Genomic DNA, 22,800 nt, shown 5'->3' on the forward strand with positions numbered 1-22,800 from the left:
GAGCAAGAACCACAAGCACCAAGTACAGCGCTGTAGATTCTTGTACCAAGTTATAATAACTCCATCACATGAAGGTTTTACTTCGGGAAGGCAAAAATAAATGTGGTAGCACGAAGTTCGAGCCAAAAGCGCATAAGGATCGACGTTGCTCAGCTCACATGCACCCAAGAGCAGTGGCGCGGAGCCGGAGATGTTTTTCAGGGCACGGAAGAGCGGAGGGGGGCACACACTTGACCGGACACGGTGAGGGAGGAGGAGAGGGGGGCTGGGCAAGTCACATACTAACCTAGAAATATCGAGGGTGCGGAGAGCACGTCCCATGGAGGGTCGGCGAACCGTCTGGAATGAGCGATGTCCCCAGCGTCCGATATATCTAAACAAGTCATCAGTCATCCGACCAGTTTTGGACATTGAATACACCATTTCGTCGGCTAGATAGAAACAAACATTAACCAAAGGGGCATGCCACCATGACTGCAGGACCAGTATCGCAATCACGCTGGTACCACTGAGGGTAAAGCCGGACCTGAACGGCGACACTACAGAGGACAGCCAAGAGCCGAACCAAAACTGACAAAATATCCCCAAGTCCCCAAAATGCAACATCGTAAGGCAGCACCGAAGGGGGGGGGGGGGGGGGGGGGGGTGAAGCATACCACAAAGTCCGAGAGCGTAAGAACCTGCAATCCATCGGCCACACGGAGCAAATGTCCCCCTTCCGCGATCGGCTGTGAATGCGGCAAAGCCAAAAAAGCCGCTCTCGGTCACCGCGACAACGCCGCGCACTCTCCTCCCTCTCAGAACGAAAGTGTGGAAGCGAATGATGCTTCTAGCCTGGTGTCGCGTGACGGGCCACTTGGGCGCGAGCGCCCTTGAAGAAAGCGAGGGTAGGGGAAGGGGGAGAGAGGGGGGGCGGATGCCCCCCTGCTGTCCGTCCACGCCGCCGGCGGCGACCGCCGCCGCAACCACCAGTTGACTGCAACACGCTGCGGGCGGCGGACGGGAACGCGCTACCCGGAGAACGAGAGCGAGCGAGTGCGCGGCGCCAAGGATTCGCCTCCCCCTCCGCGGTCGGCCAGTTCTTCCGCAGAGACCGACCGCCGCAACCGCCAACGGATAACTCCCTCCTGGATAGCATGTAGAGTTGCACGCGAACGACCGTCATCCCGCGCGGTTCTCGACGACACCCAGCCGACCCCGCTGCGATAGTGCTGCCGCTTTGCCGCAGACTTCGCAGCGCGACTCGTGCCTTTGGATATACTACGCCGATTGGGAGCCCTCCACCGCCTCTTACAGGTAAGTTGGCTTGCAAGATTGATGAGACGAGTTAGTGATCACAGCGGCGAACGGGTTCGGTGCAATGGAGCGTGGTTAGTGTGCACAAGTTCGGTATGGGGACATTTCCGCAGACAAAACTCTTGCGCGCTGCAAGTAAACGGATGCGAAACGATATCATTCAGGCTCATGTGCGGGAGCCTTGAACTTCAATAATCCGTTACTTTACTGAGACACCGTATTCCGGAGCGTCGTAGATATACTTCTGGGGGACCACCGCTTACAAGTGCGCGGTCTCCGTACGATACACTTACCGAGTACGCTTGCAAGTACGCGGTCTTCATAGCTACCGATGGAGATTCCAATGACCTGACGCGAACCGCAGCTTCTTCCCGCAGCTTCCGTCTGTTGAGCGGATCGTGCGAATGATAAGAAAGACTGTTCCGTGCCCACTAATCACGGGCCGAAAACCAGTTTCGTGAGCGGTGTTTTTCCAGCTGAGAAAGCCTACGCGGGCAGAGCTGCTGCCGTTGTCTTGAGAGAGAAAGTTGGAAGAGAAAATGTTTCGTATATATATATACGCACGAGAAAATAAACCAACACCTTGTTTCGGGAGGCCACCAACGGAACTGTTTTCGACGAACGACAGCGCAGTTACGTCCTGCTAGGGTGACACCCGCCCTTACCTGCATCGCTTCTGGCCCGGTGCATGTGTTCCAGCGCGTCCGATGCTATATCAGGAGGGATACATGCCCCGAACGGAAACAGGTCCGCTACAAGAGCGCCACACGAAAACTTTCGCATAACATTTCGCAGCGAGACTTCGCTGTCAGAAGGGGGAAGTCAGCTACCCCGCAATAAACCTTTGCATGAAAGCCAGCTTTGCAGGAGCCGCAATAAGTTTTCCACCTGCAACGTTCTTTTACAGTCGGTAGCGTGCCGCCATTTCGACGAAAAATTAGCCGCGGTCATCATGGCGAGTAGCACTTTTCTGTCGCGGAATAAGCTGAAAGAATCAAACGCTGCGAAACAACTGCGCTGGCGATTACACAAGTTTTCAGAACTCGCGAAAACATACAAGGTTTCTTGTGGAAGCGGGCGCGTAGCCTGGAATTGCGAGAGTCACTGTGGAGATCGCTCACAGACCTGCGTACTGTAGGTCTGCATATGTCTGGTTGCATGCTAAAGGGAGGTAGTTTCGTAGCAACCGCATTCGAAAAACTCTGGATAGGTGCACATTAGAGTAAGTAGAACTTGAATTCGCTGCGTATTCAGTCGAACCAACGAGAAAAGCAGCAACTACCTGAAGAGTTAAGCGAGCTGGTGCCCAGGATCGCGCAGGTAAAAAACAGCTGGACACTCAACAGGCGAACAAGAGGGACGGACAGCGTTCCGCCGTCTTCTTCGTCTCTGTGTCGTCTTGACTCCCGCATGGTTTAACTTTCTGAAAACCTTTCGTTATCGAACACCGCTCGCAGTTTCTGCAAGTGTTATCGAAGCGAGAGAGAAGTGCGCCTCTTGCACTCTATAGTTCGTCAAAAACTGCGCACACGACGAAGCACAACCCATGCACTGGAGCAGCATGCAGCTGCAAGCCTCAGGACTGAGATAACTCTTCGTTCAGTAAATTAAGGCGAGAAAGCCGCGATCTCCCATTACGCATCCGTGGACGACTCGGCGGAATAGTGTAGATGTGTTCCGCCGGAGGCCGTACATGTAGTGCCACAAGGTCCATTGTCTTTCCCTGTAATGCCCCTCGACCGCGGCCTTTCCCGCGCCTATACTAAGTACATGTGCAAGCGTTTCCGCGTCTATTGGGGGTCGGGACAAATATCTGACTCAGCACGCCGCGCACCACAGATGCACATCGCCCGCGGCAACCCGTGTCACTTTAAACACGCAAGATTGAAATACGTTCCTTCCCTTCGCCATCTAACGCCGACACAGTGGACACATCAGCCGGATGCACGCGTGGCTTGGAGCACGCACTTCTCTCTGTGCACACCAAACGATGGTGCACAGGGCTTGACACGATGAAACCGCGCGAAGGGCGACGGGAAGCAAAAGACAAGACGGAATAAAACGCTGATTCAAGAGATGGATAGCTGTGCGTACTTAAAAGGAAGGGATCGAGACACCGACCAAAAAAACGTTGAAATATATTCAAAAATACGTTAACCTTCACAATGAACAAGGGAGCCTTGTTCATTGTGAACAAGGCTCCCCCACGTGTGTTCTTCAATATATATGGTAAAATGAGGGCAGCGCGAGAAATCAAGGACGGAGAAGAATAAACACCACAAGAACTGGCGCCTATTCTTCTCCATTCTTTTTCTTTCGCGTTAGCCGCATTTCAACATGGATCCGCATACCAACTAGCCCAAATGTCAACCTTGCATGATACAGTATGTTCCAATAACAATTTACATATACCCTAAGTGTTTATCCATTAAACTTTTGGAGTCAGCGCTCTTTCTTTCGCGATGTTTCATCATGTCATCACACCAACTCGCCGTGTCCCTATACTTGTGCAGAGCGGGGCTTCTTGCAGAAGGCGCGGCGCTTCCAGCAAGAATCAGAAGTCAAGACGAGGGTTCATCGTTTACGTGAACGTTATGAATTTTGTAGAACGATGACGCGAACTGCATACCGAGAAGCTTCTGCGAGGGCGCCACTGATGGACGCGTACAGGAAAAGTCGCCTTGAGAACTGATGATTCACTTTCCTCCTTTAACTTCGCAGCTTCGTTTAAACGCAACGAGGAAACGCTGTCTACTAGCGCATCGATCGGAGGGCACATCCCCTAACGGTTTCCGTATGTCATCCATTCAATCACCACGGGTCGCCGCGGCGAGTGACTTGATACACAAGACGGTAAACATGCAGCCTCACATTCGAGGCGACTCAAGCGATTGTCACTGCTGCTCTAGAAGTTCGCTTCTGAATTTCAAGCCGCATCGGAGCGTGTGTAGCGGCTGTAGCCCAAGTCCGAGGGGAATTAGTGGAGCAGCCCAAAAGTTACACCAGTAAAGGTGGGACAGAGTTATCAACGTTATTGAGAGCGATGACCATCGCGGAAACCGAGCTACACTCGAAGAGGGCCGGCAAAGATTGGGACGACTCATCCGAACCACCGCATAGCACTACATACTATACATAAGGTGTCCTTGCGAAAACAGGCTGCACAATCAGACAAGTGCGTATCAGGCACCACGTAATGTTACCCAATACGGCGACGACAGAAGTCCCGTCGTTCCGTAACGCGGGCACGTTCCCGCAGCTAAGCTCGAACCGCAAGGCACGCGAGAGAGCTAGCGCGCAGTGCAACCGCGTGATCGCAAGCGCATACAACGTTTTTAGGGGCCAGTAGCCACATAATGTCCTTCGGTCTACAACGACCAGTTCAAGACACAGCGCCATTGTGCGCTGCCTGCGAGCGACCGCGCAAAAGGAAGGAAGGAAGGCTTGACGACACGCGCATGCCACGAAGTAGCAGAGCGGCCGTAATTTTCCACCACCCGCCGCGCCACACGTCTTCGACGTGCTGTTTCGCGGCTTGCCGCGCGCGCCGCGTCTCACGCGCGATGAGTTCCAACGAGGAAACGCCGCTGAAGAAAGCGAGCCCCACACAATGGTGCTCGGCGAAGAGCGCCTTCACGGATACTTCATTGAGGCTAATGGCCACGGAGAGCGAGCGCGCCATACACAGGACCGACAGGACTAACCCAGCGTCCGATGAAACAGCGCAGGCTGGCACGGCTGCACAGCAGACGAACGTTATAACACCGGGCTGCGACTGGTACAAGCGAGAGAGGTATGGAGAAGCGCGCGTCGTACCATAGACGCGAGATCTATAGCGACACGCACGACAACAGACAAACCGCGCAGGCGGATCCCCGACCTCAAAGAGCACGCACTACGGAGTCGCCATCTGTCGGAAGCGCCTCGCTTGCGTAGTATGAGGGATAACGCGGGCGCCACGCGTAGGTGTGGCTGTAGGCGCGCAATAAAAATACCACGTGGGAGCCCTCCTCGCCATTTCTGTAAGTCGTGGCCCTTGCGCCATTAAACCCCACTAATCATCATCATTTCTGTAAGTACTCTAACACCGAGGGACGTTTCTTACTGTCAAATAATAATCTTGGACAAACAGAAAGCGCAGAATAGATTACAGGCGCTATTTCTTTACCGAATACGTACAGTGAACGCCCATTGTGCGCGGTTGCCGTGATGGAGTCCCCCGAACCAGCTTCTTGCGTGAAAGGTAGGCACACGCTGAGAGAAGACTATGTGAAATATGTCCTTATAGTGTGCTGTCTGTATAACAAAATGGAGCATAACAGAATGAAGCCTCAATGCAGCAATCGCACCGGTTCGCAGCGACCGACTGCGCGTCTGCATGCATGTCCGCGCAGAATGTTTTGCTTTCATTGCGAGCGCGTTTTCGCACCGTGCCGTGAGCTTTAGGGCGCAGCATATGAACATTTGACAGTACACAAACAATCATTATGGCGTGGACTAACGCCCGGGTTGCCGTGATGGAGTCCCCCGAACCAGCTTCTTGCGTGAAAGGTAGGCACACGCTGAGAGAAGACTATGTGAAATATGTCTTTATAGTGTGCTGTCTGTATAACAAAATGGAGCATAACAGAATGAAGCCTCAATGCAGCAATCGTACCGGTTCGCAGCGACCGACTGCGCGTCTGCATGCATGTCCGCGCAGAATGTTTTGCTTTCATTGCGAGCGCGTTTTCGCACCGTGCCGTGAGCTTTAGGGCGCAGCATATGAACATTTGACAGTACACAAACAATCATTATGGCGTGGACGCTATCAGAGCTGTTCAAAAATAATTTCGTTATTACTAAGGGCTTTGAACGCTATATACGGCGACTCGTGATGTGCCATCGCGACGATTCAATTTTTTTTTAATTCCTTCTAAATTCTTGGGACGATTTATCAAGTTGTGTCGCACTGTATGTCTATCGTTCTTCTCAGCAAGGAATTTCCCGCTGCTTTTTTTTTTTTTTTTAATCCAGTATACATTCATTGTTTGGTGCTATAACACAAGTATGAGCGCATGCCTTTTTTGAATGTGCTTCTTACCGTTCCCTTTCCATTCTGGTGAACTTGCCAGTATCTAGCATCAACAAGTTTATAGACCAAATCTCCATGACATTAACCGGGCAGCGCGCGCGGGCGAGCTTCTCAGTGCGCGCTTTTTGCTGCTCACCGAACATCGCAGCCTCAACGCCGCTAGCAGAAATTTCCCTCGCGGAAGTGCTTGCTACACAACCGAATTGTAGCCGATGGCTGCTTGCCGGTTCTAAGTTTCGCAATCCAAGCTACACGCAGCTTTTTGGCCTGCGGGTACGTGTGAAGGCCGACACCGGGCTCCGTTGCGTACGCGTACGGCACTGCGGTGCCGAGCAATAGCCTGCCATGTGAGACGCTTTCAAAAGCAGCCGCTACCTGTTATAGTGATTTCAAGTGTTGTCAAGCAGACACCCGAAGCGGGAAATCACTTAATCAGAACCGTAGCGCGGGTGGGACTAAACTTTCGTTTTCAGCTCGCATTGGCGCTTCCGAAGCAGACGACGCGGCCGCTGTGTCCACGTGATCCCTCACACCACGTCACACCGATGGTGGCGCCAGCTTTTCCAGTGGTGGAGCTCGCCCCCAATATAGCTTGGCCGTACGAGAAAGCGTCTTCATGACGTCATCGGCCGCGGCAGATTTGGTTGTTACGTGTACGCGACAATGAACGGACGCTTTGCGTCACGTTTTCCCATGGACTCCATCCAAAGGCGGCTTTCGAAACCGTTTCCCACGAGAGTTACTTCTCAGCTACGCGAAATAGGTGCGAAGAGAGGCAAATAAAAAGGTTCCCCTCATTATCTCGATCATTTTACCGAGAGGTTACTCAAGCATGAATTTGAAATATCTTTCGATGTTATTCAGAGCTTCTACGGGAAGGTCCAAGCAGTCGCACCTCTTTATAGAGGCCGAACGTCACACATTATTCGGCGGCAAGTTATACACGTCCACAATGTTACACTTGGCACAAGCTATATACTTAAAACATTACTTCAAAAAGCGGGGAAGTAGAAAACCACGCTTACGGGTCGAAAAATATAGGCCTTAGCCAACCTTGGCCGTGGCAAGCCTCCCAGCTCAGAAGATATCAGCGCTCACAAAAAAATAATAATAATAATAAACGGTGTTTTCACAGCGAATGCTCAAGACTCCAGTGGATTACGAAGACGAATAATTACCACACGGACAGTGGCCTTAGAGAGCACACCGGTGCGATCTCTGAGCCCCCGCACATACGCAGTCGCTTCGCGCGGAGGCCAGAAGGTCCCGCACTGATCGACGTGCAGGCGGAATAAACCGTGCAGTGTAGAGCAATATCAAGTATATAGCACAGCTGAGGACAACTGGAAGTTGAGCAAGTTGGTATATATATATATATATATATATATATATATATATATATAGCTTCATGTTAATAAAACACAGGCGTCTAAACACGAACACAAATAGGAACGAAAGGGATAGCACAAACGCCGTGTACACGACTGAAGGTTTGGCGCTGCCTTCCCTCGAGCATGCGCAGTTAAGTTTTGTGTCTACTTTCTTTTCCGCCACCTGTGCGACCTTTCAGTTGATAGTCGGCGTTTGTGGTGGTCCTTTTCGTTAATTTCTACTTGCGTCCGTGTTAGCGCGCCGACTATTCAGTAACATGTGGCGCAGCTCGTCAACAATGCTCACGGCAATTGTTTTCTGCCCCGGGAGTATAACCAAGACGAACCGCCTCGCCCAGGAGCGACGGCTGTCGGCGCACCGCGCCTCGAAGCGCGCTGCACGCTCCATTGAGCGTGCGCACCGATCCAACAAACACGCGCGTGTATACCGGCGCTGGCCGAACCGACAGGTATGACGCAACCGGCCCCCCTCATCAATAGCGAATGAAGGAAGCAGATTGTCTATCACCCGCTGTTGCGGAGCAGTCCTCCTCCATTCAACGCTCCGTAGAGTGACAGATCCGCGCGTCGCACACGAGAGAGACAACCATGCAGGGCACGCACATGCACCGTCCTCAGGTCCACACGCACAGCAGCAGTCGAAGTCGCCGGAAACGGTCGGTTGCGCCCGGTCCCCGCCGCATGGGACAGTAACTTTGCGTCCGCACAATTTGCATCGACGACATCGTCCAACGCAAGCGCGGAGATCCGAGCGGCCGATGAGCCTTCAAGCGCGGCGGACGCAGCGGGCGAGTGCCGATCGCAGTGTGTACCATGTGCATGCGCTGCAGTGGGGCGGCGCAGGCATCGAGGAATCTAACGGCCCACTGCGCGCGAACAATTTTCTCGGCACGTGCGCCATAATGTGCACGTACTCGCGAGGGAAAAAAACAACAACAGCAAAACAAACAGGACCGTAGATCAGGGGCGACCTCCAGCAGCGCATGGCAACGAGTACCAGACGCGTATATACGTCTGCCACGAATCTAGCCGTCGACATTATTAGTAGTGCAATCAGGAGCGAGAAAAGCAAATCGAAGAACTCGGCGAGTGCAGAATTGAGAGAATCTGTTAGATACACACAGGCACGAACCTAGGGTTTCTCTAAACACACAGACAATTAAGTGGGGGAAGACGGTGCTCTAAATGAAGTCACTTGGCCACCACGAAAACGAAATGGCGACAGGTCGTGAGTTGCCTCAAGGCGGGCATGTCTAATCCTGCCTTGTCCGCGGTGCCAATGCTAAATTCTGAGCACGCACGTGACACCTTCGAAGCGCTACGTACGCGTCAACATGGCTCATATGCACAAATACAGGCTACAAGGAGACCGCGCCAGCTGCAGCTGAAACATGAATCGTTATTATTGTGCGAGACGAAGGAACACAAGCACGCGTGGACTGCCATTTATAATCGCGGCTCTCTCTCACTCTCAGAGGTATCGAAAAGGCAAAGACTGACTTATGTTAATTCAGGGTTCCAGTCGCGTAATCAACATCACGTCGTACGCAGACGTCTTCAATTTAGCACTAAGCCAGTGAACTCGCGGGAGGTATAGCCTTCGTTAGGAAGAACGAAAAAAAAAAAAAAAAAAAAACAACGAAACATTGCGCAATAGAGACCAGGCCGAAGATGGAGTGCATATATGACAGGCGTTGACGTCCAACTAGGAGGCTTTATCGAAGAACCATCGCACTTAAATCCAAGCATATGGCCAGCATTAATTGCATCCGCTTATCCAGGGCTAAGACAGGGGGGCAATAGACGTTACGCCAAGGTGCGGACCAAGAGAAACACACGAACCGCCGGAGATCCGCCGGGCGTATAAGCTTCACACGTGACGTCTCATGGCAGACCTTGCAGGGGTCACTTGCACGGTGCGGCGGGCAACCCACCTTTTTTCTTCAAAGGGTTATATTTAGAGGCGCGAACGGTAAGGCGACAAAGGACCAGCACTGCAGTCGCCCGCGGCCTGCCACCGCCAATTACGGAGAGGTGTCAGTCAAGTCGGAGCTATATAGTCCCTTCAGGGTTCGTGCCAAGAACGTTCGCCGCTGCGTTATAACGTTAGGACGCCGGACTTAGGGTGTATACGAGGGACGTTTCCTGCGCTTTGTTTTTCTTCGCTCGTGAAGGGCCTTCGTCCCATAACGCCGCGGTCTCGAATCCTTTGCCGCGAGAAAGCAAGTATATACACAAAGGGAAGCGAACCGCCGGCTCTTATGCAAGCCCACCCTGCAATAGCCGCACGCACAAATGGCCGCCTCGCGCCCAGAAACAACCGACTCCCTATCCGCATATATACGTTGTCGTGACCGGCTGCTGCCGTTTAGACACGTTTAGCGCCTTCGAGGAAGACGCCCTTGAACTGTCCGTCGCAGCCCGTGGTGTGGCTGCCGCAGTGCCGTTGGCCGCGGCGATGAAGCCTCACGGCGCTGTCATATATATACCATACGCGAAGGATGCCTCGATGACGGCGGGCCCGAGCGGACCAGGGAGGCCGGCATAAGACATCCCCGTAGGAAGGGTTACGGGAGAGGGAGGGGGTGCATGCGCAGGACACAAAGTGGACCGGAGCTCTTTTGAGACGTGCCGCGAGACCGCGCTGCGCGCAGTCGCGGATTATCGCGCGTGGGAAGCCCCCCTTATTTGCGAAGTCGCGCATAAAAGAAAAGCGAGCCAGGCTAAGCGTGAAAGCGTGAGACCTGTCGCACGGTATAGCACGACGCTCTTTGCGGACCCGGGTTATTTATAAGATTTAGAAGTTGCGACGGTCGCTTTCGTTTTGCGGCCGCCCACCGGCTCATCAAGTTTCCCTTTCGCTGAACTGTCGCATCGTCACTCCCACCGATATTTAAAGCTGACCCGTGCAAGGCCGAAGTGCAGAAGCGAAGCGGCGTCACGAGGGCCGTGCACCGCTGGACTTGAGCTCCAAGCATCGCGTCGCTGGGCAGCAGTCACCAATTTTGCAGAGCGCCGCGCCACTGAAATTAAGGGTGGCATCGAGAGGACTATAGGAGGAAGAACGGCCGCGGAAAATATCGGACAAAGTAAACGGTGAGCTCGTTTGCAAGGTGCAGTTCTTCCAGGATATGTGACGCGCCATTCAAAAGAGCATTCCTCCTAGGCGTCCGTTCTTGACAAAAATCTGAAGTATACACAGATGTGCAGGCTCTTTGGGTCACCGTTTCCTCAGTGCTCGCCCACCAATGATCGGAAGCATCGATCGAGGCTAAGAGAGTTCCTATGTCTTCCCTTTAAATTTACACATAACGGTATCCGAGGTAGCAATGCCCACTAGGGCTCACGTCCTGTTTCTTTCCCTTGTGCGCAGGCGCGGGGGCCCGCGACAGCCCAGAAGCCGGCCGGATGTGGCCGGCGGCGGGGGGTGTGCGAGGCGCATGGCCATCAGCATGTTCTTGGACAGCATCTACCTCAACTGGGTGCAGCGCCGCTTCCAGAACGCCACGCCCGAGGCCCGCAGCCTGCTGCGCGCCGCGCGCGTCTCGCTGCCCAACGAGGCCGCGGGCGCGCCGGGCGCCGGCGGGCCGCTCAACGCGTACCTGGCGCGCAACCCGGTGCTGCAGCTGCTGCAGAACAACCACTCGTGGCTCGCGCTGCTCAGCAACTCGACGGCCATCGGCGCGGGCGGCGATGACGACTACGCGGTGCGCGTGAGCAACGCCAGCCGCGCGGGCTCCTACTACGACCACGGCCTGACCGCGCTCTACCCGTACCTGGCCGTGGCCATGGCCGTGTCGCTCATGTTCCTCGCGCTCATCTGCACCGCGTACTGCGTGCTGCCGGACCTGCGAAACACGCACGGCAAGAACCTGCTCTCGCTGTCCGGCTGCTTCATCGTGCTCTACGTGGGGCTCATCGTGGACTTCACACTGCGCTCCGTGCTGCCGCGTCGAGTGTGCTTGGCCGTGGCCGTGGTGCAGCACACCAGTTTTCTCGCGGTGTTCTTTTGGACCAACGTGATGGCGTTCGACGTGTGGCAGGCCATTGTGACGCTGCGGCCGCTGGCCAATCCGCGCCTGCGCGAGGACCACTACTGGCAATACGCGGTGTACGCGTGGACCGCCACGGCGGCCGTGTCGGCGCCCGCCTTCGTGTTGCACTTCACCGAGCTGGTGCCGCAGCCGTACCGGCCCCGGTTCGGCGAGGTGCGCTGCTGGCTCAGCGGCCAGCTCGCATACGCGCTCTACTTCAACCTGCCCGTCGGCATCATACTGCTCTGCAATGTGGTCATCTTCGGGCTGACCGCGTGGGCCTTGTACCGCGCCAAGACTCTGCAGAGGGTCACCCTGCAGGCCAAGCAGCACAAAAAGATGTGAGTCCTTCCCCAATTTATGTGGCGGAAACCCTTCGTCATGTGGATGTCTCCAGTGGACGGAGTCATGCCTACCGCGTCACTTGGGTGCTCCGACCTCACATTCGCAATTAAGCAAGCTTCGCAGCACGTCGTTCGATGACGCAATGTTGCGCTTAACTGCATCTGGCCGCATATCCTGGCAATTCAACTATGCCTGTATGCCACACATGCCCGATTCACTTGGGTAATTAAGGTGCAAGAGTTGAAGCTTAGGCGAGTTGGTAATGGTTCTAAGTACACACGTACCACGGAAATAAACAACAGGCAAAGAGTGAAAGAGCGCTGGCTATCCAGCTCAATTGACAATGAAAATGACGTTTATTTGCATCAGTACTGACGCGAGGGGCATGTAGAAAAAGCTGCCACATGGACAGCTTGACGAAGCCGCATTGGCGTTTGCGCGACGTTAGCACACACAAAGGCAGTACATCATTGTTTACAAATGCCATTTGTAAATTAAAACACCGAATTCTGTTACATCTGTCACAAGTGATATTGCTTTGCTTTTGTGCTATCTTCTCAACAGGTAAAACCATCAGTTCTGTTATATACTTCCAAATTTCACATGAAGAAAAAGAAACGCCGAGAAATCCGAGTACTGATTGGCATAAGCCTCAGGTTTAATTTCAACTGAGGATATAAATTTTTATGAGCCAATGTGGTTTGCATGTCAACTTTGCCTGAAGGATGTGGAACCAACCAGTGTGGAACTTGAGTTAAATAAGAGTAAGGCTGGAGACACACTTAGTTGAATAGGAAAGTGGCCTGCCAAACGTGTGCATTCATTTTATCGTTAATTGTGTTGCTTTAGGATAAGTTACCTCTAAAAACCATAAATAGTGCTTTCACAGCTGCCACTTCGATTCTGTGTCCATGCACTGCTGACAGCTCTTTCTCTATGCCCTTTTCTGCTAGGTTCTACCTGTATGTCAAGCTCTCAGTCGTCATGGGCATCATCTGGGTGTTTGAGTTCATCCCGTGGATCACGGGCTACTATAGACTGTATGGACTCGCCGGCATGCTGAACTCCTTGCACGGCATCTACCTGTTCTTCATTTTTGTTTTCAAGCGCAAGACACTTGCGCAGCTGCGCCAGCGTCTCAGCTGCTGTGGCAAAAGAACGGTAAAACCCACCCTGTCCAAGAAATACTCGTCCAGCACGCTCACATCCATCTCCAACTGCGCACTCAGCTCGGGGCCTTAGTGGGACTCCTCGTAGTTTCAGCAAAGATGTGGTCTTGCGTCACGAAGTGGTGCATTTTGTTTTATCTCCCTGCCAGGAGAATCTTGGGATGTGTGGATAAGTGCATCAAGAACACCTGTGCGCGCTGACGTGACAATGTGATGCCAAGAACTTTTAAGAAAAAAGTGGCATGGAGATGTCTGCACTAAATAACTGAGTCAACTAGACTGCTTAGCAACCCTTGTGACATGCCATTGAACTGCCACTAAACTGTGGAAATATTTATAAAACATGTTTGTCCATCAAGCTACAGCTTTCACATCGCTTTAGTGAGAAAATATTGTGAGTGTGTGTTTGTGTGCGTCGGTGTTGCTACGCTAAATGAAGGCTTTAGGATTTTTCCAAATTAATGCACACACTTTGTGTATTATTAATGCAAAAGCATTGATTTGCTTTTCCTTCTTGTTTGCTTCAGCTGCAAGAATATTTGCATCTGGATTAAGGGATGAATATGCTTTCACAACATGAGCTAGCACTGCCGATACGAGGTCATCATGTTCACTGTACCTGATTTGCAAAAATCCACAATAAAGCTTGAAGGTATAAATTATGTTGAAGGAAAACAAACGAATTACCAAAGTTGATTTTGTAAGCAATGCTTAAAACATTACATGTAAAAGGTGCTAACGTACATGCCTTAAATTATGCTAAAAACCTCTGAAGGCTAGATACAGGGCTACAACTCTCTTTAGCAGTAAGTTGGGACAATTCCACTCGAGGATGCCAATCACAAAACTTGTTAATTTTTCGTTATTTCAGTCTATGTAGAAAGTTTAGATACTTTGCATGGATTAAATATAGAATGGTGGCTGTAGTTTTAGAGCACACCATGGCTGTACTGTTAGAGAAGCACACCACTAAAAAAAATGTGTTTCTGTGAATATAAATTTTTTGAAAATAGAAAAAATTAACATCCTTATAAACTGAGTAAATTTGGTTTTTATTGGTAGCAATAATACTGTAGCAATTGAAAGTAAGTATGCCTGACAGGCATGGTAAGCTTGACAAGCTTGTCGGCTTTTCATGAGCTGCTGCATCAATAAAAGGTTTCTCGCCATTTGCTTCACAAGCACAGTTGTGCACAACCAGTTTATCTAGACAGTGCAACGCCACTGAACCATAAAGATGCTGTTAGTCGCGGAGACATAGCTTGTGTGGTGTCAACTGTCAACTAAGTAGTACGTTTATGAAGCAAGTCTACTGTATCAGCAGTCTTTCTTTTTATCAGAGAATTAGCGAGTGATAGCAAGATGGTCGAAAGCCAAGATATCATATTCGTCACATGCACACTTTCAAAAGTCACTGAAACCTGCAAGCTCCATTCTGTGAGCTGTTGTTCGATAAGGCCATCAAGGCTTGTGGATTTCGATGGTTCTTTAAAAATGTGTGTGTGATGGGCCCAAAATCTCCTCAGCAATGATTAATTCACGAAACTAAACAAATTTTAACGCTTTGACCAAGGTTACAATCATACCTTAGAAACACTTTACCGGTCTGTGTAACAACATGACTTCTTTGTGCATGTTCAATCTAATCCCCGAGAAAAATCAATATGAAATAGCATGTGTTGTGGCTTCCACACTCTACAGGTCAACGTGAATGCCCTATGCACGCCACGCCAGCTAACAAGACAAATACAAAATTTCTGACTTGAGCTTCAAAAAATTTCGTTATATGCTTCACAACTATGCATCAACACATACTTTGCATGTGCAATCTCAGGCAGAGATCTGCCTCTGAAAATAACTAAAATGGCTAGGGGAACTTGGCTATAAACTTCAGGTAAGTGCAGCGATTCATTTACCACTGTGAGGCAGCTTTTCCTGAAACTTCCCAAAATAAGGAATGCAAACTTGGACCGGTTCCAGTTTCAAAATTTGAACACAAAAGTAGTGCCACAAACTTCTCATTGATTTCTGGGCCATATAAAAAATTCACAAATAAACACAGTTCCAGAAATACTAAACACCCGTTAGCACTGTTTCGCAAAAAAAAAAAAAAAAAAAAAAAATTTACGTACAGCACATTTGGTTGAGGATAAAATGCACTGGTTTCTGTCATTGCATCAGGCTGTCAGTCAATTTGGACTTGTGTTGCCACACCCTGTGGTAGATTGAGTGCCCAAGTATAATGCTGCTCCCCAATTTGATCACCAGAAGGAAATGGTTTTCTTATACCTATATGAGTCTTGTATTCAATGTAACTTGTATAGGTTTCCATTTGCAGTATCCCACTGCCGTTGGGTAGGTAAGTAGCACGACTCAACCAGCACTTCCTCTGGCCGTGAAAACACTGACCGACTTTTTGTCACAAGAACGCTGTTCTGTCTATTCAAGGCCCTTTTCTCAGTTTATCCCTTTTAGGTATGTCTCTCCACCTAAAAAAGGGATAAACTGAGAAAAGGGCCTTGAATAGGCAGAACAGCATTCTTGTGACAAATACCTCCGCTACCCACAAACATGAACCCTGCCTTTCACGACGGCAGACGCAAAGACAGGGCAGAGGCATTACAAGCTAGGTATAGTGGTCGACAGGACATCCTATATATGGATGCTGCAGAATATGAGAGCAAAGCAGCACATGCGGCTGTGGTGGTTAGGGAAGACAGAACACTGATGGCGTGCTGCACAGTCAGTGGTGTCGAGACAGTTGAAGCTAAGGAAGTGGCCACAGCCTTGGCCGTCAGCCAAGGGGGAGGGGGGGGGGGGGCAAAAGTGGTCATCAGTGACTCCAAAAACACTGTGAGATATTACAAATCGGGGAGGGTGACGGAGACTGCCATCCGTTTATTAAACAGGGAAGGAAGACCCAGACAGCTGGCTCTGCTCATTTGAGCACCAGCTCACCAGGGACTTAGAGGGAACGAGGAGGCTCATTCGGTCGCCCGAGGTCTCACTTACCGGTCGACCCCCGGAACCTCCCATGTAACCGAAACTATAAACAGAAAAGAGGATATGTGCGCATACCAGGAAATCATAGTACACTACAGACTAAATCGACAAATTTACCAGGGAGCAGACAGAATGCTCAGTAAGAAAGAGGAGAGAGAGAATAAACTTTAATTCAAAGAGCACGCGAGCGTAGGTAGCGTAAGAAAGAGGAGGTTATTTGGAGGAAATTACACCTCCCCCCCCCCAGACGGGGTTTTTTTTCCAGACCCCGTACTATACAGCAAGTGGCATCCAGGAGTATTCAGGTCAAAGTGCAAATTCTGTGATGAGGCCGCAAATCTGGTTCACATGGTGTGGACATGTCCGTCTAAGCTTGATAGCTCCCGCACTCTAGAATCCTGGGAGGCTTTGCTCCGCAGCCCAGACCCCAACGTCCAGCAGGACATCATCGGTCAAACCCTTGCTGCTGCTGTGTCTCAAGGTATTCTGGCCGAAGGCTAGGGGCGACGGGGGAAATGAATTTCTCTCCCCACGTTCACTTACTGCTGTTTTTAATAAGGTTGTTCCTCCTCCTCTTCCCTTTTAGGGATACTTCTACACACAGCATCTAGTGTGACATCTCAAATGAGTGACGGGCATCCTCATAGCGATACATGACATGTTACATGACAGCGATACATGACATGTTAAGACCTTTGAGCATGCACGTCGTATACCGAGAATTACTGTGGCAGTTACCGCCGGTAACCGTAATAGCCACCCTAACCGCGATCACTTATGAAAGATGGCAGCACTCATACAGCACCGACTACCCGCTTCGATAAGAATTCGCGCTCTTTACTGGCTCTCTGCCCTGTCAGCAAGAAACACCGGGCAAAATTTGTCATCGCTAAGTCTCATCACAAGCTGAGGTCAAAACACTAGGTATGTTTTGTCTTAATTATTGAGATCGGCTGCTTGATTTCACGCTGCTAGGACTACAGACACGGCACCGAGCTGTAAAACTGGTTTGATTTCTAGTTAGCAGATGGCACCATAGCATTAGCATTGGTGATGCGTTGACGATGTGCAACGCTATAAAAGCCTAATCGTTCACTGCATCAATTTACTACACCGCTCTAGCATGGTACGTGATGACGGTAGTGAGCAAATGCCAAGTAGACGCCGAGCAGACACTGTGGCGCAGCTGAGCATTTGTAAGGGCATTTGCCCGTACTACTTGCTAAGGAGGCTACAAGGTAACTGCAGGGAAAGCGTACATACAGGTAAAGTGAAGCCCTGCTGTCGCATGCATGTAAACGCAGGTTATGGTTACAGTCAATCAATTTTTTGCGTCAATCCACCAACCATGGAGCATGTAACAGGATGGCAAGCAGATGCTGAGCAGACGATGCAGCGTGGATGAGCACATCTCGAGGGGCATTCGGCCTTCCTATTGGATAAGAATTCATGTAGCTTCCACAGTGATGCAGCCAGCTTGTGAGATGGAGTATAGTAGTGCGCCGACGTTGAAAGAAGTTCACCTCCGCCATGACGTACCGTAAATGAGCGAATCTATACAAACTTTTGTTTCAGAACTGTGTATTTGATCCTGCATTCTCATTGGTTGTCGCCGATTATAGCGTTCTACAGGGACTTGCGGAGTTCGAAATTCGCGCTTCGCGTTGGTGTGCGGCAGCACAAGGCTAGACACAGAGTGCGGACGCGGCCGAGGCAGGGTAAAGGGCTGCGCTGGGCTCACGCTGGGAAACGACACGTCAGAACGCGGCATTATGGCATCGGCAACGGCCGACGAGCGGCCCTTTGTTTGACGGGACGTCATTTGTCAGCGACGTCAGTCTCTTCCACTCTATTAAACACGAGTGCGCTGCCGTCCTCAACAGGCGGGACGGGCGCTGACGACGAATGCATGCGACTCATAAACACGATGTGCAGCGCGCGTGCGAGAATCGTTATACGCTTGCTTTCGAGTTCCTCTTTAACGATAAAGGAGAAGCAGTACACGCATAAACTCAGTCCTTGTTCGGTTGTCGCCGCTTCAAATATACATGCGTCAAAGAGAACACTACGCGAAGGAAAACACGTTGTTAAGCACACGCTTAACAAGATCCGGACACTTGGTGCTCGCGTATGCTGCGCCCCGTACTTTATTATTCTTATTATTACTAGCTTTTTTTTTTTTTGCGCGTTGAAGAAACGAGGAGATCGAGAAATACTTGAAACGCTTCCAAAAGTGTCCTTCCCCTACTTGCAGTCAGGATAGCGCAAGCTCGCGAATGGACTTCGTAGGAAGTACTGCGAAAGACAAGGCACATGCGACATTCGGAAAAAAAAAAAAAAAAAAGAAAGAAAGAAAAAGAAGAAAAGGAATCCTCGGTTTGTCGAGGTGTAGTGAAACAAGACAGATGCGTCGAAAAGAAAAGATGTGCGCGGTAATTACGCTTGAAAGACACCGCTGGGGGGGTCGGAACAGGCGCGCAACGACCTAACGCTCACGCAACCGAGAGTCTCGACCGGGTCTGTCGGCACGAGAAAACGAAGAAAAGCGGCGAAACGAAGAGCGCGGTCAGATAAACGAACCATGAGAGGAACGTTAGAGATAGCGGGGGAGGAAGCCACGTTGGTGAGACGTGCTCCCACAAGGGACTCTATTCAGCGGTCGCCGGAAAAAAACAAAACAAAATATAGTGGGAGGGACCCGGCTCACGAAGCGCTACGTGAGCGTAGCGTCTCGTCGCTACACTCCGTCGATGCGGATGTGGCAGCCGAGCGTGAGAACCGAGACCGTTAGAAGAAACGGTGTTTACTCCCTGTCATCGCTTTCCACGCGAACATATAGAAGCGCAAGAACTCTTGCGCAGAGGCTAACACGGCAACCCAAAATAGCTAGCCTACAATCTGGTCGCCACAACATGCGGCTCTGCGTGCTCCGTTGGCGATCGCGGAAGGCATATAAACACGAACCGCTAGAATAAGATCGACTCTTCTGGCACCTGCAAATGTTTTGGATTTGTATGTGCGATCGTTGTCACTGTACTTTTCGAGCGGCAATAAATATATTTCTTTTCTTGCGCTGGAGAAACGCGGAAAGCTCTTGCAACACAGCCACATATGCGCGGCGGGTTATTTTAGAACGCGTCGGTTCGCAGGATGCAACGACCGCTTACCATCTCCTGGCCGGCCCGCAGTTTTTTCAGCCGTTCTTCCTCCATGCTGGATGACTGTCACACACAGAAACACACAGAATGGCACAAGAAAAGGGAGTACAGTCTACGTAGGACAGTTCATTTTGTGGAGCATCTTCCCCAGCAACGGAGGACACAAGGCAGCGGCCATGTTTTTTTGCTGATACGACAATGCGGCTTCAAAATCACCCGCAATACTTTGCATGTATAAAACTAAACATGTAAGTTTTAAATACAGAACTATTATAAAAAATTATTTGTTCACTACAATAAGGAGAAGCAAAATAGCTGTAAAGCGAAGCTTTTATACGAAACTGTAAACGCGATTCTGTAGCGCTTGCTTTATCAGCATGAAAGAAATTGCGGGGAAGTTTGCGCGTTCGCTCTGTTGCACATGCGAGAAATGCCGTGCAGTAGCTGTGTCGGTGTTGTCCCTTGATAACCCTAGGAGTTAATTTGCTCAGCAAAACTATTTCGAGGAGAGTTACAATGAACATATTCGAGCCCGCGTATGTGGCCAATTTTGCGGGCGCCGCAAACTGCTTCTCGGCTGTCAGTTGGTCACCTCACAACAAGCTGTGCGCTATCACCAATGAAGCGATACGCGTTCTGGTGAGCTAAAGCAAATAAAGTTAGAGTACGCATCTTCACAAGCGAAGCGCCCTTTTGTCCCAGGTGTTAGGACTTTCTACGTTTCATTCGTGCGGTACATGTGACGTATAGAAAGCGATGAGCATACTGAGCGTCTTGCTACACACGTGCACGGGCCGCGTCAAGCCCGCTTTGCGGCTTACCATCCCACAAGGAGATAATCAATAGTAAAAGCAGAGGGAGGAGCGAGCCATCTGCAGGTGTAAAAAAAGATCGTTGTCAATGTAAACGAAAGAACGTGCGAGGTCGCGGGTTCGATCTCGGCGGCATTTCGATGGGGGCGAAATGCACAACCCTCGTGTACTTAGATTTAAGTGCACGTTAGAGAACCTCTGTTGGTCAAAAATAATCCGGCGTCTCCCACTACGGCGTGCCCCATAATATCGTGGTATGAGTTTGTAAAATCCCATACTTTGATTTTAAACATTTGGCATTTGCAAAGTGTACTGCGGGTGCCCTGATTTCTTTCTCCTGTGCTTAGTATATATGACTTAGCTTGTTTTGACTCACATGGCAGAGTGGCGGCCATGTTTAGGATGCGCATGTATTTTTGCAAGTTGTTTCACTTTCTACCACATATTATTCCCGGTTGTTTATTTCTATCTCTTTTTCAGGGTTCACCTTGTTCACCTAGTGAGAGTGGCTACCCTCTCCAGTTCAACAAGGCACGGATACCGAATCCAGACAAACCATTTGATATCGCCACAACTCCCTATGACGGCAAGCTTGAGAACCTGGACGTTGGTACATGCCTGTGAAATGTGTAGCACTGTTCTATGTAGTCTTGCATTAGGGTAGCAAACTGGGCAAGTTGGTAATGACCATTGAAATAAGCAATGAAATATTATGCACAGAGTAAGCATCTAGAAATCTATCTGATGAGGTGTGATCAGCAACATGACCAAAGGCATAATGACCTGCAGGGAAGTATCATGTTTATAGCCTCCGTTTCAATTGAAGTTTAAGAGCTGTACAGACATAAAAAAATCCTCTCGTTTTCTATCTTTCTTTAGTTAAATGTAGACTCCGTAATTAGTGCTAAGCTCAGTTCTAGAGTGCAACAAATATAATTATATTGCCTTTTAGTGGGACCAGTTTAAAATGCACACTAAGCGCAGCATGGCTTCAGAAATGCAGCTGGAAGCTTTGTAAGTCATGTGACACAAGGTCATGTAACGTGGTATTCACAAACTACTGACATGCATGTTAGTGTGCTGAAACATTAGTGCGTCACGTCTGTCACTTAGAAAAAAAAAAATTCAACCTTTTTGCAGAGATTTCCAGGTGATGGTAAACAAGCCTCAAAAACTGTGTGGCTTCATCCATTGCACACAGCGTATAAATAATTTAACTTTGGGCATTACAGGGTCAAGCCCAGACGTAGTATTATAGTATGATTCCATTCTTTGCACAGCACAGACACTGAAGTCACTTTTTCATGCCCGACTTGAAACATCCAGATTACATAGTTAGGTAATGTTCAAATATGAATTGGTGGCCTTCTTGTATTACCTTAAGCGCTTTGAAGCAGTTTTAAAACTGCATTACGTGCCTGCCGGGGCATGCCCTACATGGTGTAGAGATTGGGTTATATGGACATGGGAATAGCAAGCTGCATCCACGGATTCCACTTCTGAAGTAGTAAAATCGCATCTAAATCTTACTGTGAGAGGGCGCTTGGTGGACGTGGTGAGGATTTGAAAGTGAGGAACCCTTATACTAATTTTTAATCGGCCTTTACTCAATGCTCCCTTTGAGGCAGCTGTAATGTATTATAAAGAAATATTTGTAGGCTGCAGGGCCACAGGAAACGGTGAATTTTCAAGCAGTTTGTGAATGTAGTAATTAAAACTACACTGGCTATGTTGTTCACATATACTAGTACAGGCTGGAATGCGTATGCCAGGGAGGTAGGTTGCTCAGGCCGCGGAAATATTCAGCTTTTCTGATTCTGTGGTCAGGAAACTTTTGACAAGGACTGTGCATTTATATGGATGACCAGATGAGACATATTAGAAACCCCCTAAAATTTCTAGTTAAAATTTCTAGTTACAAACTTTCAGCATACGGTACTTATGTGGCAATGTTTGCGACTGAAAGGAAAAAAAAAATATAAGACGAGAGCCATTTCACTTTTCAACTCCGACGTGAAAATACAAGCCAAGTTTGTATTTGCTTAAACAAGACTACATAGTTTCATCCTTGGACAGCAAAGGGTCTGAAAGTATTTTTTTGACATCTGCTGCACAAACTTAAGCATAACTATTTCTTTGGGGGGAAAATTCACTTCATGAGTGGTCAAGGATGACTTCAAAGTCAAGTTGACTGTAATCAAAGGCATTTCATGTGGATGACACGCATTGGATTAAATCGCAGCAGTTGTTATGTTCTAATGTGTGAAGGCATTGGAGATTTCTGGTTAAGTACGTTGAATGGTGCTAGCTTAAAGGGGAGGGGCTCTGAAACACTTTTTGTACCATAGTAAGAAAAAGCCCATCTGTGCAAGAGGGCTCCTATGAACATATGAGCCGAATATTATTGCATTACATGCAGCAGGGCATTCACAATCTCGTGCCAAAAACGAACAAAAATTCCTCCCTATCACTTCAGCACTGTTGTCATGCAGCGTCATCACAAGCAGTTGGACCCACC

The 22,800-nt window shown here is 49.8% G+C and overlaps 3 protein-coding genes across 13 annotated transcripts in view; 2 read left to right on the forward strand and 1 right to left on the reverse strand.

Moving 5' to 3' along the window:
* The window catches only part of LOC119441900 (protein lava lamp), a 281,369-nt gene extending 261,720 nt beyond the window's left edge, over positions 1-19,649 (reverse strand). For all 10 annotated transcript variants that reach the window (XM_037706559.1, XM_037706556.1, XM_037706551.1 and 7 more), the window contains exon 1: positions 19,480-19,649. In XM_037706559.1, coding sequence (XP_037562487.1) covers positions 19,480-19,524 — 45 coding nt within the window. In that variant the 5' untranslated portion in view covers positions 19,525-19,649. The remainder of the gene's footprint in view (positions 1-19,479) is intronic.
* Positions 878-13,971, forward strand: LOC119441901 (G-protein coupled receptor Mth2-like). The gene is made up of 3 exons (XM_037706561.2): positions 878-1,296; positions 11,135-12,136; positions 13,094-13,971. Exons 2-3 carry the CDS (start codon positions 11,202-11,204, stop codon positions 13,380-13,382), a joined length of 1,224 nt encoding a protein of 407 aa, XP_037562489.1. The 5' UTR covers positions 878-1,296; positions 11,135-11,201; the 3' UTR covers positions 13,383-13,971.
* Positions 19,650-19,841: 192 nt separating the features above from the next.
* LOC119441902 (general transcription factor 3C polypeptide 4) overlaps positions 19,842-22,800 on the forward strand; it is a 63,391-nt gene continuing 60,432 nt past the window's right edge. The window contains exons 1-2 of one of the 2 annotated variants that reach the window (XM_049661711.1): positions 19,842-20,109; positions 20,763-20,892. In XM_049661711.1, coding sequence (XP_049517668.1) covers positions 19,987-20,109; positions 20,763-20,892 — 253 coding nt within the window. In that variant the 5' untranslated portion in view covers positions 19,842-19,986. The remainder of the gene's footprint in view (positions 20,110-20,762; positions 20,893-22,800) is intronic. The other variant, XM_037706563.2, reaches the window with a different exon arrangement.

The sequence above is a fragment of the Dermacentor silvarum genome, chromosome 2 (genome assembly GCF_013339745.2).
Source record: "Dermacentor silvarum isolate Dsil-2018 chromosome 2, BIME_Dsil_1.4, whole genome shotgun sequence".
In the NCBI taxonomy this organism is placed as follows: Eukaryota; Metazoa; Arthropoda; class Arachnida; order Ixodida; family Ixodidae; genus Dermacentor; species Dermacentor silvarum.